Source organism: Lepidochelys olivacea (genome assembly GCF_965140295.1).
Source record: "Lepidochelys olivacea isolate rLepOli2 genome assembly, chromosome: 1".
In the NCBI taxonomy this organism is placed as follows: Eukaryota; Metazoa; Chordata; order Testudines; family Cheloniidae; genus Lepidochelys; species Lepidochelys olivacea.
The window spans coordinates 262,265,424-262,279,174 of NC_140411.1; the positions used below are offsets into that span (position 1 = coordinate 262,265,424).

Sequence of the window (13,751 nt, forward strand, 5' to 3'; positions counted from 1 at the left end):
GCTTTACCACCACTCCACTGGTTGAGAAGGGATACCAGAGTATGGGCCAGTGGGTTTATGTGGAGATGGATACCAGACTAGATGGGCCAGAGCTTGTATCCAACAGAGCATCAGGTGGAAGACTGGCTGAGATGGACCAATGGTCTTTCTAGGAGGGTGTTAGCACAGTAACCATTTTGCTGTCTAACATCAGGCCAGAAAGCAGGGACGCCTTCCATGCATCCCCCCACTCCCGCTGAGGGCACATTACAACACAGGACAAGAGGCTATTATATATCATGCTTTTAATACAAACTTAAAAAAATCTGGAACAATAGAAACTGTACAGATTTGATCAACTTTTTGTTTTGTTTTTAACTAAATCTCTAGACACGCCAATGTCCCGTTCCAAAATATTGCACAACATTCTGAATACAAAACTCTGATTGTATTCCTCCTTCGCTAAAGAAAAAAACAGCAACCCCCTGATCCCCCTCTCAGTAGACCCCTTCTCATAAAACAAACAGAACAAACATAGGAACCTTTTACATTAAGAAACATACATAATTCTGTCCTCTTTGTGTTCACACATTTTCTCTCTCTGTCTCCAAGATCATACAGTTGTTGATTCTCTCTTCACAAGGGGTTAGGGAGGGGGAAAGAGGGAGCTGGGGGATGGAGAAAGGAATTTTCACTGCTTTTTTTTTTTTAAAGTTTTTTTTCCTGAAAAAATATTTTCTCTCTCCTCTTAAGAAAAAATCTCAAAGAAAAAATTACATTTTTTTACGTTAGAAATATACATATATTATATATACCTCTTACATTTTACAAATGTAGCAAATTATTCAATACAAACGGACATCAACAAAGAACACAAACCCATAAAAAATAAAAGTTAAAAAAAAAAAAAAACTTTCTTGCTCTCTTTTCCTAAGAAACCAGGTTAATTAGTGCAGGTTTTAAAAAATAAAATCGAAGCTGAACGCCTAAATCCAAGACTAGACCAAAAAAGGCCATTAGTTTAATTGCCACCAGTGCTGGAGAAACGCTTCTGAAGCACACTTTTTTTCCTTTAAGATACAAAGAGGTTGGTCCCCTCCCCTTTCCCTCCTCATCTTTGCGACACTATTTTTAAAGCAGTTACAATACGTGTAAGCAGGTTAAAGCAGCGTCAAAGCTTCACACACATAGCAGGTGGCTGGTGATGTTCCATCTCTCCCCTCCCCTCCCATGCCATTAGAGGGTGCACAATCCCACCCAGGCAGTGACTCATGGCAGCATTTTGCAGAAGGATGAGAGGGGTGGAAACAACAAAGGAAACTGGGTTGGGAAGCCAGCCGGTCCCCTGAGGTGCGGAGAGTTATTCAGTCCAGTGCAGTAGTCTGGCAGTCTACAGGACACTCAAAGGGGGGAGAACTGGATGGCAGTGGTAAAGTTGGTGGGAAAGAGGATCAGCTAAACAGATCCCCAGAGTCTCATTCTAGTTTTTCCATCTTCAACCCCGCAGGTTTCACACATCATGCTAGGATAGACTGCTTAGTAGTAGATGCCCTCGTCTCCCACCCACCCAGCAGTTGGGTCACAGTCAATAAGTGGCAAGCAGCCTGTTTTGGGAAATAGTGTGTTGGGATTCAAGCCAATCAGAAAAGCAATCTTCCCATTAATGCAATAGTGAGGGGGATTTAGAAAAAAGCCCTCTGCTGAGACCAGGGTGGTGTCAGTTGTGGCAGGGCAATCCCCTTAACCCAAATAAGGTTCATTCACAACATACACACAAAGACATGAGGGCTGGAGTGTCATCAACTTGGTTTTTTGGGGGCGGGGAGAAATGGGAGTTCAAAGCCTCCTTCCACCGATAGACAGTGAAGTCTTGGAAAAATAAACTGGATCTTATCCCTTAATTACAGAAATGCTCAAGGGGAGTCTCAGAAGAAGCTCCAGAGACAGGTTTAGTTAAAAATAAACATGGGAGACAGCAAAGATGGAAATGATTGTTTAAAGAAAAAAAAAAAAAGAATGCCCCAAAGCTAGATGTCTCTTCACTTGCTTCCTAGCCCAAAGCTGACACCCCAGGAGGCAGTCTTCCCACCTAGAGTCCCCAATCCCAGGTAGCCCTTGGGGTTCTAGGTTGTCCCACCTGGGAGGAAGAGGGATCCCCACACACCATGGAGGCAGGCTATGGAATGGCAATATGCAGAAGCAGCCTATCAAAGGCCGCTACTGTCCTACTCCCTCCCTTACTCCAGCGTTTTCTACTTGGGGCGGGGGGAGAGAAGGGAGAAACTAGGAAGCAGCTTTAGGATTCCTAGCTCTTTGTTACTCCCAATAACAAGGAGGGGACAACTATTCATCTAGGTCCTGGAACATCAGTTTCTTCTCTCCATACCATCAGTCATTTCAAAGTATTAGTCCTATTCTGCAGCGCGCCTCCTCTAGACTGTGTCTCTCTGGTTGGATCAATCAGTTAACACCAGGGGCCGAGTACAAACCCACCTGGGCATTCCCCTCTGTACTATGTCACCTGCCCCCTCCTACCCTTCCAGAAGGAAAGCAAAAGGGGTTTGGTCACACTTTATTATATTTTTTTAATAAAAGAAAACAGGAAGTGACGGCCCTCAAGCTATCAATCAGGAAAGCAGCCTGGGCGATGCAACCCCCTGCTCTCCCCAGAAAGCTGCGCGGCCTCTTCAAAAGAAGGAAACCCTTCCCCCCCACTGAGCCAAAGGTAGCTGAGAGTAAATGAACTCAAAACATTTGGAGACTGCTCCAAAGGAACATCAGTGGATGCCACCTACATTGGAGGGGAAGAAAAGCACGTAAGAATGTGAGAGGCAGCATATCTAACCATGTCCCCTGAAAGAGAAGTGCAATAATAAGGACCAATACTTCCTCCCTTTAAACAGCAGTGGGTGCACCCACTGCAGTGCTTGTGTAGAACAGCAACCCTATCGAACGGACACTGGCTCTGACCAACTTGAAAAGACCAGCTCAGACAAGATCCTTTGTGCAGGAGGGTGGGGGTAGGAATCATAAATGAACTCACTGGTATAACACAGTGCTGTTCTTCTCCAGCATTCACCTCTGGATGAAAGTGCAGAGAGGGAAGACCGCAGGAAGCAGCCGTTTCATAAAAGTGCTCCAACTTAACCGCCTGGCAAGGGAAAGGAGGCTGGGGGAAGCTTATTTCAAATCAGAGGCTGGCATCAACTGTGGCAGTTTTGAAGGGTTTTGGATGACAAGGTCATAGCAGTCTAAAGCAGGCAGGGTAAGGGGAACTCGGTACACTCACCCAGTCTGTTTCCCGGGGGAGGAGAGGAACTGACTAATCATGGAAAGAAGCAAGCCCCCCCCCCCTTCTCTGGGAAGCATGCAGTGAAATTGTGCACCTCTAGACTGGCACTGAAAACCAAACGAATACCCCCGGCCCTCTCAGCAAGGCAGCCTAGCACCCAGGAATATGGGAATGCCCAGAACAGGCCATCTCTACACCAAAGAACAAGGTACTAAAGCCCAGCTCTGAGGAGGAAGTTGGGAGACAGGAAGATAAAGTGACCTATGTTTCCACCATTTCTGGACCAAACAAACCCATTACAGGAGTAAAAAAGTGGGTAGGAAAAAGCACGGGGATTGAGTTAAAAAACAATTCAGTGCTTCAGGAGCGCTGCCCGGCACAGCACAACGACTCCGGGGGTGTCTCTCTTTCCAAGAAGCTATATTTATAAGATTTCAAATTTTTGTATATTTCTATTTTTCATTTTTCTTCTCTCTCTCTTTTTTTTTTAATTCTTGTTTTCCCCAAATACTCTCCTTCCTCCTGGTCAGTTGGCCAGGACGACAGGCTGGAACGACTGGCTGGGATACTGCATGGCATTCAGGTTGTAGCTGAGTCCTTCCACAAAGGGAGACTTCTCCAGAAAGAGGCTGTTGCTGCTGCCGCTGAAGACCTGAGCCACGTCAAAGCCGCTGCCACCGCTGGTGCTACTGCTGAACTGGGAGGCCGGCGGGATGCTGCCGCCCTGATTCTCGTTGGTGACACCCTCAAAGAAGAGGCCGCTGGCTCCGGACGATCCGCCATTGTAAACAAACTCCTTGGCATTGGGGGAGAGCTGCGACTGAGGAGCTTGACTCCCCCCGCCCCCGACGAAGTTCAGAGAATGCATAGAGAGGGAGAGGCCCTTGTGCTTCAGCAGGTTGTTGGTGGGTGACCTGGCCATTCTTTGCTGCTGCTGTTGAGCTCCGGCTCCCCCACCACCACCACCCTTCTTCATCTTGGTAGAACCAAACTTTGTGGCGGCAAACGTGGCAGTGGTAAAGGTGATGGGCTGGGCAGAGCGGGGGATGAAGGTGGGGCTGGGTGACTGGCCAAAGGATGGCGATGGTGAGTTGGACAGGGAGTTGTCCTGGCTACCAATGGGGACAAACACTTGGGCATCAGGGTTGAAGCTGCTCTTGATCTCCTTGTCCAGCTCAGCTGCACTGCAGCCCTCACTGTCATCCAGATACAGGACCTTGACGGACCCTTTCTCACCAATCTGGTAGGAGACCTCAGAAGGATCGATCCAGACGCTCAGTTCTTCAGGCACATTGGCCCGCACATCCTCTACGGCCAGTCCACTCCGCTTGGCTGCCAGTTCCACCACCGGATCCACCGTTTCCCCGATGTGGACGCAGCGATAGCCAGAACCCTTCAGAGGCTTTTCCGGGTACCAGTGGCCCTCATACTTCTTCTTCAGCAGGCGTTCTAGCTCTTCACCAAACAGGTCTGCCCGCCTCCGGGGAAGCTTGTTATACAGGTACGAGATGATGAAGTTCAGAGCAACTTTGATCTCCAGATGCATACTCCCTTCACAGCAAGCAAGTCAGGGCAGTGTATTGAAAGAGACAAACAACATACACAAGATTTGGCTCCAAGCAATCCTAGAAAAGAAAGAAGAAAAACAGATGGATGAAGAGAACGTGGCAACTTTAATATTGTTGCGGCAAACAGCTTAGTATATTTAAAAAGGATTAGACATTTCTACAAATAGCATTTGCAATGACACTTCCTAGAATAAAAGCTACATAAATGTGATCAATCCTTATGCTACATGACATAAATGGATTGCTAGAGGCGGTCAGGAAGAAATTCTGCCCTACTAAATGGAATGAGTACTACGTTGAACTGTGTGTACACGATGCCGTTTTCTCAAGTTATCCAACACTGATCACCAATGGAGACAGGATACCAAACTAACCAGACAAACAGGTTTTTTTGGTACAGTGGTTAATATGTATTTTAATACATCTCTTTTTACTTCAACTCTTATTTATTTCCTTTCACCTCATGTGCCTCTGATTTAAAAAAATTACATCAAGGCAGAATCACGAGAGTCTTTCCACATCCTGAGTGGAGATCAACTCCTTAACTCTGTATGGCAACACCAGCCTCTCTGCTGAGGAACAGCAACAACACTCAGTTGGAAGGCAGTGGCTGCTGGTGGTTTTTGGAGATTTGCACTCTCTGGTCCTGCTGGCTCAAGGATGAGAGAGTGGAGGTGAGGGTATGATGATAGTGAGGCACTAACTGCCTGCCCAGTTTTACTATCTCCTCGAAGTGGACAATTCATCTGACATTCAGATACTCACCTGCCCCGACAGAGGATTTGTCTAGCTAAATCAAGCTAAAAAGCTTCATGTCTCAGTTTAATCCAGATCAATAAATAGTGTGGGGTGTGCACACTACATACATTGCTGGACACCTGTCGTGCATAGTTCCCAGCCCTGTTATTATTCCAGCAGAATAAGGGTGTATGGGGAGTATTGTAGGCCCACACAGCTTAACTCACTTGCCAAAACAGAACTAATCCTCCTTCCCTCCCTGATGAGGTCGTTACTGAAAGCATGAAAACCCACGAAAGCAGAGTGTGAAACCACAACACTAACTCTCTAACGTAGACAGATTAACGAACAGAGTCTTTTTCCAGGTACCAACACACTCTCTAGCTGGGTCATTTCCTCAAAGAAAAGAGATGGGAGGGAAAGGACAGAGAATCTTACAGACTTTTTAAAAAAGAAGCATACCACTATCAACTCCTGCTCCATTCAGCAGGGAAGCGGCACATCCAGTTTTTAATTGATAGCTTAGTCAGAGGCAAGTCAGCTCTCCACTACCCTGGGCTCTGCTCAAACAAACATGCACACACCACATTCATCCACATTGGCAAAATAGGCTTAAGGGGCGCTCTCAAGCCTTCAGCCCAAGCATTTAGGTTGCAGGCCAAATGGATTTCTCTCTTTTTTTTGGTGTGGAGCACAGAGTTAAGTAAGCCAGCATTCCCCTGCAGAACTAGAAACCCAGACTACTCTGGTCTAGATCAAGAGAAGCAGAAAGGGAAACTGATTAGGGCTAGTTTACCTGTCTTGGTTGAGTGGATGGCAGGGAGTAAATATGCAGCATTAATGGTGACATGCACAATTTGTTTTTAAATGAAGACGGAGTTATGACAAAAATGACAGTACAAATTCTAAATTAAAAAGATATTATATTGGTAACTTATGTTCAGGGAGGTTTATATCCAGGAGTACAACAACAGGCAGCTGGAGCTGTAAATACCTCAAAATCAGCTAGCAGAAGAAACTACAAAGTTCTAGAAATAAACCCCTTCAGGTTTAGCCTCACGTGGAAGTAAGTGAGTAGAGGCAGTGAGTGACTGCTGAGAGTCGAAAAGGCACCGCCAGCCTTTGGAGCTTGGATTTCAGGAGTTACTGGACCATGAGAAGTTCTGTCAGGTCACTTGGAACTCACATAAGTTAAAATAAAATAGAAACATGCCAAGAAGAACTGAACAAAGCAGCTTTCTGAAAGGCCAACGAGGACAGGTCATTCTCAGGCTGGTGTGTAGGTGGGACTCAATAGCTTGGGTTGGAGGCTTTAAATGATTTTCAGAGGAAAGCAGAATCAGTGGGCCTGCAGAATACATGCTGAAATGATCACAGAGGCCTAATCAGCCCATGTTATGCCAAGTAGACTGCATAAAACCAACTTCTGTTACTATGACCTAAAAAAAAAAAAAGCACCTGGCCTGGTTCACTGGAATCCTAGCAAGATTGGATGTTAGTGGGATGACACCTCTGGGTCACAATTCTGATCCAGATCAGTGCATTAGGGACCAAAAGTTAAGTGGGGTGATATAAGAAAATCTTGGTTTTCAAATTTCAACAACTGTTGTATTCAAGAGAGTTCCAAAAAAGAGAGACAATGACAGTATAAAAATACAAGCAACCTGAAAAGCTGTACTCAAGAAAGGTCCCTTTAACAGAACAAGGACAGGAGGTAATAAAGAGTTTTCTTGAAAAGAGAATCGATATAGTGATCTTTAACAGAAATTGCCAACAGCCTTAGTGGTCCCTAGCAACCGCAGGCAAACTGGAATTGACAGATGGGATCAATCAGTGGTCCATTTAGTCTAGTATTACTTCTCTGACAGTGACCAGCACCAGATGTTTTAGAAGAAGGTAAGGGGGGAGGGAAAAAAAATCCAAACACTCTAGGGACTTGATTTATTATCATCCCCAAAACAGCACAAAGCCTCAGTGCTTCTCAGCAGTCCTGCATCTTCACCAACAAATCAGCACAGTACTTCCGTGGGAGGCAAGGAGGAGGAGTAAAATGCAGCAACCAATTTCAGTATCAAGCTTGCAGAGAGGAGTTATAAAAATGGAGTACTTTTTCTTTTTTTTAAAATGGAGAATACTCGGAGTGTGGCGTCTGTGGCTTCAATTTAAAAAAAGCAATTAACCAAACAACAGCAGGCACCAAGACAGCTACATACAACAGGCCTTGGCAGCTGCCTTCAAATGTAAGAGAGGGTTCCAAATGAGCAACAGTCACCATTTATTCCCCACATTGTTAACACAATAAAATGTATTCCATTAGGATCCCTTAATCCCAGGATTGCCAATACAAGAACCCATATGGCGGAGCTGATTACTAGTTTTAAACTATAAAATAGTTGCAGCTGAATCTGCACATCTGCAGTGAAAAAATATATTTTCTTTTACACACCTAGGGAGCTTTTGGGAGGGGTGGGGGGGAAGCAAAGGTCTTGAAGCTGATGACCAAGGTAGAAAGTGTCATAGCATGTTTTGCAAATAAGGTCAGTCACAGGAAAATGTATATATTTCCCCCATTTGCATATATTTGCTGGACAAATATTTTATTGTGGAAGGAAGACTGGGGGAGGAGGGCAAGAAAAAAAAAAAAAGAAAAGAAAAGAGGATGAATGTTTCATCACATAACCTTGCAGAAATGCAGGAGCTCTGGAGATCAACCCTCTCTCTCTCTCTGTTTTAACAGAGCACAGATTTTAAAGAAAATGGGCAAAATGACTGTACACATTAGACGAGAGTGCACACTTTAAACATCCCCATTCCTCTCGGTTATGAGGACATTAGGAAGTGACCTTGTAAAACAAGTTTCAATCTGAAACAAGATCTATTTTTTAAAACCCATAAAGAGCAATTATCCCTCTGAAAACAGGTCTGTGATTCTGCCCCCTCATTAAGCGCACACAGTGACATTTCAAAGGGCTTAAAAAAAAATAAAAAAATCAAGGCCAGGATGATAGTACATAACCTTCTATGTTACTTTGCAGGCCACACCCTACCAAAACAACAGCCTTGTCTCTAACCATCCTCACTCACCGCCACCCACAGACTGTGAGAGGCAATCCAATTATTTTCTATCTTTAAACTATTTTAAGGCACATAACATAACCTCCAAAATAAAGAGAGAGAGAAATATTTTTAAACACTCAGCCACCCCTGCAGACTGCGTGCATGGGGAGGAATAGGCCCTAAGGACACACATTCTAGACGCCAAGATAGTAGATTTTTGCTATCTCCTCTTCCCCTTATAAACACTATCAAAACCACTGTCCTGTGTGTGTGTGGTGATGGTGAGTGTTGAACAGAGGACACGCCCCTCCCAAGCCCCATCGTATGCAAAATATATATACATTCCTCTCTCAGCTGGGAGTCCAGCTCCCCCCACCCCACTTTATGCACAGCAGCCAAGGCTTATAGAGGATGATGCATTTCCAATAACCCAGCCAAGGAAATTTCTACAAATACTCGGAGTCCACCTCCCCCACCTTACTATATCTAACACACAGGAACCTGGGAGTTGCAGTCCTTCACCCTCCACTTCTCCAGTCCCTCATCTGAGCCAAGGCGAGTGACCTACTTTGTCCCTGAACTACATTTCCCAAAATGCCTTTCGACAACCCTGGCCAAAGAACCCGCGCCTGCTCAGAGGAGCAGTGTAGAAAATTTTCCATGGCACATGCGCTCTTAGTGCTCTCAACCCTCCCAGCCAATTGCCCAATGCAAGAAACACACCCCATGTACCGTGTCATCGGGAATTGCTGGGTATTTTTAGGGGTCTAAGCGAGCTCTTGCCTTTCGGGTGGGGGGAGGGCTATTTACTCTTCACCACCCCATACACACCCCGGAAGGCCCCCACAAGTATTAGCAAACATCCCCTTGGTTGGGGGCTAGGAGTGAGACTCCGAAGTGGGGTACTGGAGAGCTCTTTGATGGTATTATGACAATTGCCTTTAAAGACTTAAGGCCACACCTGTACCCCCACCCCCAAAAAAGCCACCCAGCTTACTCCCTTCTTCCCACATTGTCTCCTCACCTCCTTTACTTATGTATCCCTGTCCCACAGTAAGGGTGACCAGAGGTCCTAATATCAGAGGTTTTGTCTTGTACAGGCAACTATACACTCTCCTCCCCCCTAACTAGCAAAAAGAGTGTCCTGATTTTTCACACCTGCAATCTGGTCACTACCCACAGCTGCCTCGCTGTTGAGGGGAAGAGATCAGCCACCAAATCAATAGATCCCAAACAAGGCCCCAGGAAGAGGCCTAGCAACTGGGTGGCAGGGAGGAGGAGAGACACGGGGTGATTCCCCCCGAAGCAAGGACATTTCTCTGCTTCAAAATGTATTCGGGAACGGGGTGCGTGCAAGAAGGGAAACCCTAATAACCCTCCCTGGGGGAAGGGTGCTTAGGCCTCGCCTGACCTTTACTTCTGCCGAATATATAGCAAATGACCCCTCTTGTTCTCCCGGGGAGAAGGGGGCCCAGGCCAGAGACCTGGCTTTGTTACAGCCTTCCAGACTAGACACTAGCCCCCATCGCCCTGAGCGTACAGATCTTTCGGCCTGGTCCTTTGTTGGGGACTCCCCCCCCCGCAGCATAAACATCCTTAGTCCCTCTTAGAGTTGGGCAAAGAGGGAACAGATCGGACCCGATATCCCCGGCCCCAACAATAGGGGATCCTCCCCCACAGATTCTCCTCAAAAGGAAAAGAAATGATTCAACCCGCTAAGGGCACTGGGATTTTATTTCTCGGTCCTATCTCTCCCTCCCCCGTAATCTTCCCGGTCCGCGGTGGAAGGGCCGTTCCTGCGCTAGGCCACCCTCCGTTGGCCTTCAGGACCCCGTCCCAGGCCGGGGAGGGGGGCGACAGAGCGTCAAACAGCAGCGTCGCTTGGCCAGACCACAATGCCTGTGGTCAGCAGCGCTGAAGGGAGCGAGCCCCGCCAGGGAGCAGCCCCCTCCCCCCCTCCAGCCCCCTCATTGCTCCCTTTTGGCCAAGGGCAGCTGCTTCCACAAAGGGGGAGCGGACCCAGCCTCCGCCCCCCCCCCCCCGGTTCTTTTTCAGCTATCAAATAGGTGCCCTGTCCCCAGCCCCAGCCCCAAACCGCAGGCTCATTTTTCTTTACGGGCTGTCTCTGGACCTTTCATTTTTAAATCCCCTCGTCAGAAGAATAACAAAAGCCAGAACAAAATGGTGAACTCGGCGTCACAACCCGAAGGACGGTCACCCCCCCCCCCGCATTGCAAATAAAGATCCCACCTCCCCCAAGAAGCCACCAGCACCAGAAACGCTTTAAAGGATGAAAACGACGGGGGGAGGCCACCAAAGCTGATGTCCTACAAAGGGGGAGCCCCCCCACGCAAGCCAAGGCCAGATTTTCCCCCAGCCGCCCCGCATGCTGCACAGTGGGAAGGGGCAGGGTGGAAACTGACGCGGGGGGGGGGTTTCTCCTCGGGGAGCCGCCGCTGTCGGCTCCGATGGAGGCTGAGCGCAGCGAGGGGACAGGCGAGCCAGCCGCAGTCAGGCAGCGGGGCTGGGGGAAGAGACGGGTCCCAGGCCGGGGGGTGGGGTGGGTGGGTGTGTGTGTGTCAAACAGCAGGTGTACGGGGGGAGGCAGGGCCGCTCTGTGCCCCCCCCACCCCCTGATCGCCAGGGAGCGCCCCCGCCCCACTTACTTCGTCCTCGGCTGCAACGCGGACGGGCGGCTCCTTTCTCCTGCCAGGGGTGGGTGTTGCTGGAGGGTTTCTCGGGAGGTTTCTTTTTTCCTCTCTCTTTTTTACGGGGTGCGGTTGGGGTGGGTGGGTGACTCCCCCCCCTGCTATGGCCTGGGTGGGAGGGGTTGTTTGGGGCGCCCCCTGGCTAGTTTTTTCCCCCCCCCTCCTCTCCCTCGGCTGGGATCCGGAGCCTCCCTCGCCCTGGCCCAAAGTGAGCAAAGTAAATGAAAAGTTTCACCCTTAGCAACCCTGCGCAAGGATCTCCTCTTCCACACCCAGCGTGACGCGTCCTGCAAAGGACAAGGGGGTGGGGGAGAAGGGAGAGCCGGAACTACTTCCCCAAACCCTCGCTGGAAATTAACCCTTTTGTCCATGCTCATCCCCGGCCCTTATCCGCCGTGCGCCTTCTCCGGCAGGGAGTCTCTGCGCGGATCGCCCCGGGGCTGTAGTCTCTCTCTCTGTGTGTGTGTCCTTTTCTCTCCCCTGCTCCAGGTTGTGACTTCCCTAAAGGTTGGAGCTTCTCTCCTCCCCTCCCCGCTTTCCCTGTCGTGGTCTGTTCATGGTGTATCACTTATGGCTAGGCAGCTATGCGAGAGGACAGATCTGCAAACCAGGGGCAGCTGCGCTGGCTGTTTTTGCAGCTTGTGCAGTGGTTTGTCACGCTGTGGCGTATGCACTGGTTTAAGAGAGAGGAGAAAGGGGCACGGAGGGATTTGGAAGGGATCAAATGGCCAGGCTGGATTGACCTGAGATTTTCCCAAGCTTCTTATCGCTTCAGGACTTGGGACAGAGCAAGAGCATCAAAAGGGAGGGAAAAACCGACAAGGTTTTTCTTTTATCCCACATGCATCATTATCTGACGTCTCCCAACAGCAGCTACAGCGAACGGTGTTAATGGGGTTTGTGTGTGTTTTAAAGGGCGGCTAATCATCGTAGACATCCATCTCTTTGATGGAGAGCGAGGACCCGCTTCAAAAATGACCTCAAAGCAGAAGAAAGGCTCTTTGAAGAAACGCATACCCACTCCGAAAGAAACGAGTAAAACCCAGGATACACTCTCAGCATCAGCTCTGTTCAGTGAAAAGGGTAAAAAAACAACCCTCTTTTCGAAGGTCGTTGATAGAAATTCCCTAGCCTGATCGTTTCACAGCCTCCTGCTGTGCAGAAAAGCAAAGCAAAGCAAAGCAAAGCTCTCCCAGCAGCGGAGAGAAGATAGATGCGTTACAATGATTTCCCCCACGCTGCTCCACAGAAACCCCATTATCCAGTCGCCTCCTGAGCCTGCCGCAGCAGATCTCCCCACGCGTGCCGGGGCTGCTGACCGGCTCGCTGAGGGGTGGGACACGCGTGGGTGCCCACCGGCTGTTTGGGCAGGCAGACGGGGCGAGCGGAGGCCGCCCCCACGCTCATAAGGAGGGGGCGTAGGAGCGGTGGGTGACCCCTCGAGGCCAGACGAATGCAGGCTGCACGAGCAGCACCGCCCCACGCGCTTGTGCATGCGTGTGCGCACACCCCTCTCGCCCAGACCCAGTGTGATCATCATCGCCCCCCCTCCCAGGGGAGACCCCCGCACCGCGCCCGAGTTGACTGGCATTCGCCGGGGCGCGTAGCCCGCGCGAGCGCGTGTTCGGATCGGGAGCGAGGGAGGGTGGGTCTGCAACGCGCCGCCCCTTCCCCTCGCTTCATTTCACAGCGCTGGCCGCACTGAGGCAAGGGCCTGCAGCCAGCAGCCTCATTGGCGCAGCGTCACACCTCCTGCTAGGGCAGCAGCTCCTCCCGCCCGGCCCCGCGAGCCAGGGATGTGACTTTAACTGTCCCCTGGGACGCATTTCCCTCCTCTCAGCCTCTGGCTGCAACGCCCAGCTCAGGGACTATTTTTTCGCCAACGCGCTTGCGCATTGACTTCATCATCACCAGTTCAGGCGCAGGCATTGACACACACGAGCAACCCGCAAGGTACAAGAGCAGAGACTGTGCTAAAAATAACAGCGGCGTGTTAGCAACAGCCTCCCCATTGGCTGGCAAGGTTAGGCGGAGCCTCCGGATTGGTCTGTTGCGTCAACCAGTCAGCTGAAGGGGGCGTGTGCGGGCAGGGCCGCCTCACCCGCGGAGCAGAGGCTGCTGGGAGTTGTAGTTTTCTATTCAAAGGTTCTAGGAGGCCTTACAATGGGGCCTTGTGTGTCCAAGCCCTGCTTTGTGGAGATGAACAGCTAGATATTGTTTTAAGGTTTTATCTAGGTCAAGTAGGCAGGGCTCACCTTAAGCACAAACAAGATAAACGATTACCTAAGACTGTGGTAGCCACTGTAGCTCACAGCCCAAGTCCCAACCTAGGGAAGAAAGCAGTGCAGAGCTTGGTAAAACGATCATCTACTAGTCGCACTATGACATACCATATATTTACCCTTTCCA

At 49.3% G+C, this 13,751-nt stretch overlaps 1 protein-coding gene across 1 annotated transcript; it reads right to left on the reverse strand.

Annotated features, from left to right (window-relative positions):
• Nucleotides 1-267: 267 nt before the first annotated feature.
• On the reverse strand, nucleotides 268-11,553 carry TOB2 (transducer of ERBB2, 2). The gene is made up of 2 exons (XM_084642520.1): nucleotides 11,301-11,553; nucleotides 268-4,896 (listed from the first exon to the last, which is right to left on the reverse strand). Exon 2 carries the CDS (start codon nucleotides 4,815-4,817, stop codon nucleotides 3,798-3,800), a length of 1,020 nt encoding a protein of 339 aa, XP_084498646.1. The 5' UTR covers nucleotides 4,818-4,896; nucleotides 11,301-11,553; the 3' UTR covers nucleotides 268-3,797.
• Nucleotides 11,554-13,751: the final 2,198 nt, after the last annotated feature.

Coding starts and splice junctions, on each gene's coding strand:
- TOB2 (XM_084642520.1), bottom strand. CDS start 4,817: ATGCATCTGGAGATCAAAGTTGCTCTGAACTTCATCATCTCGTACCTG.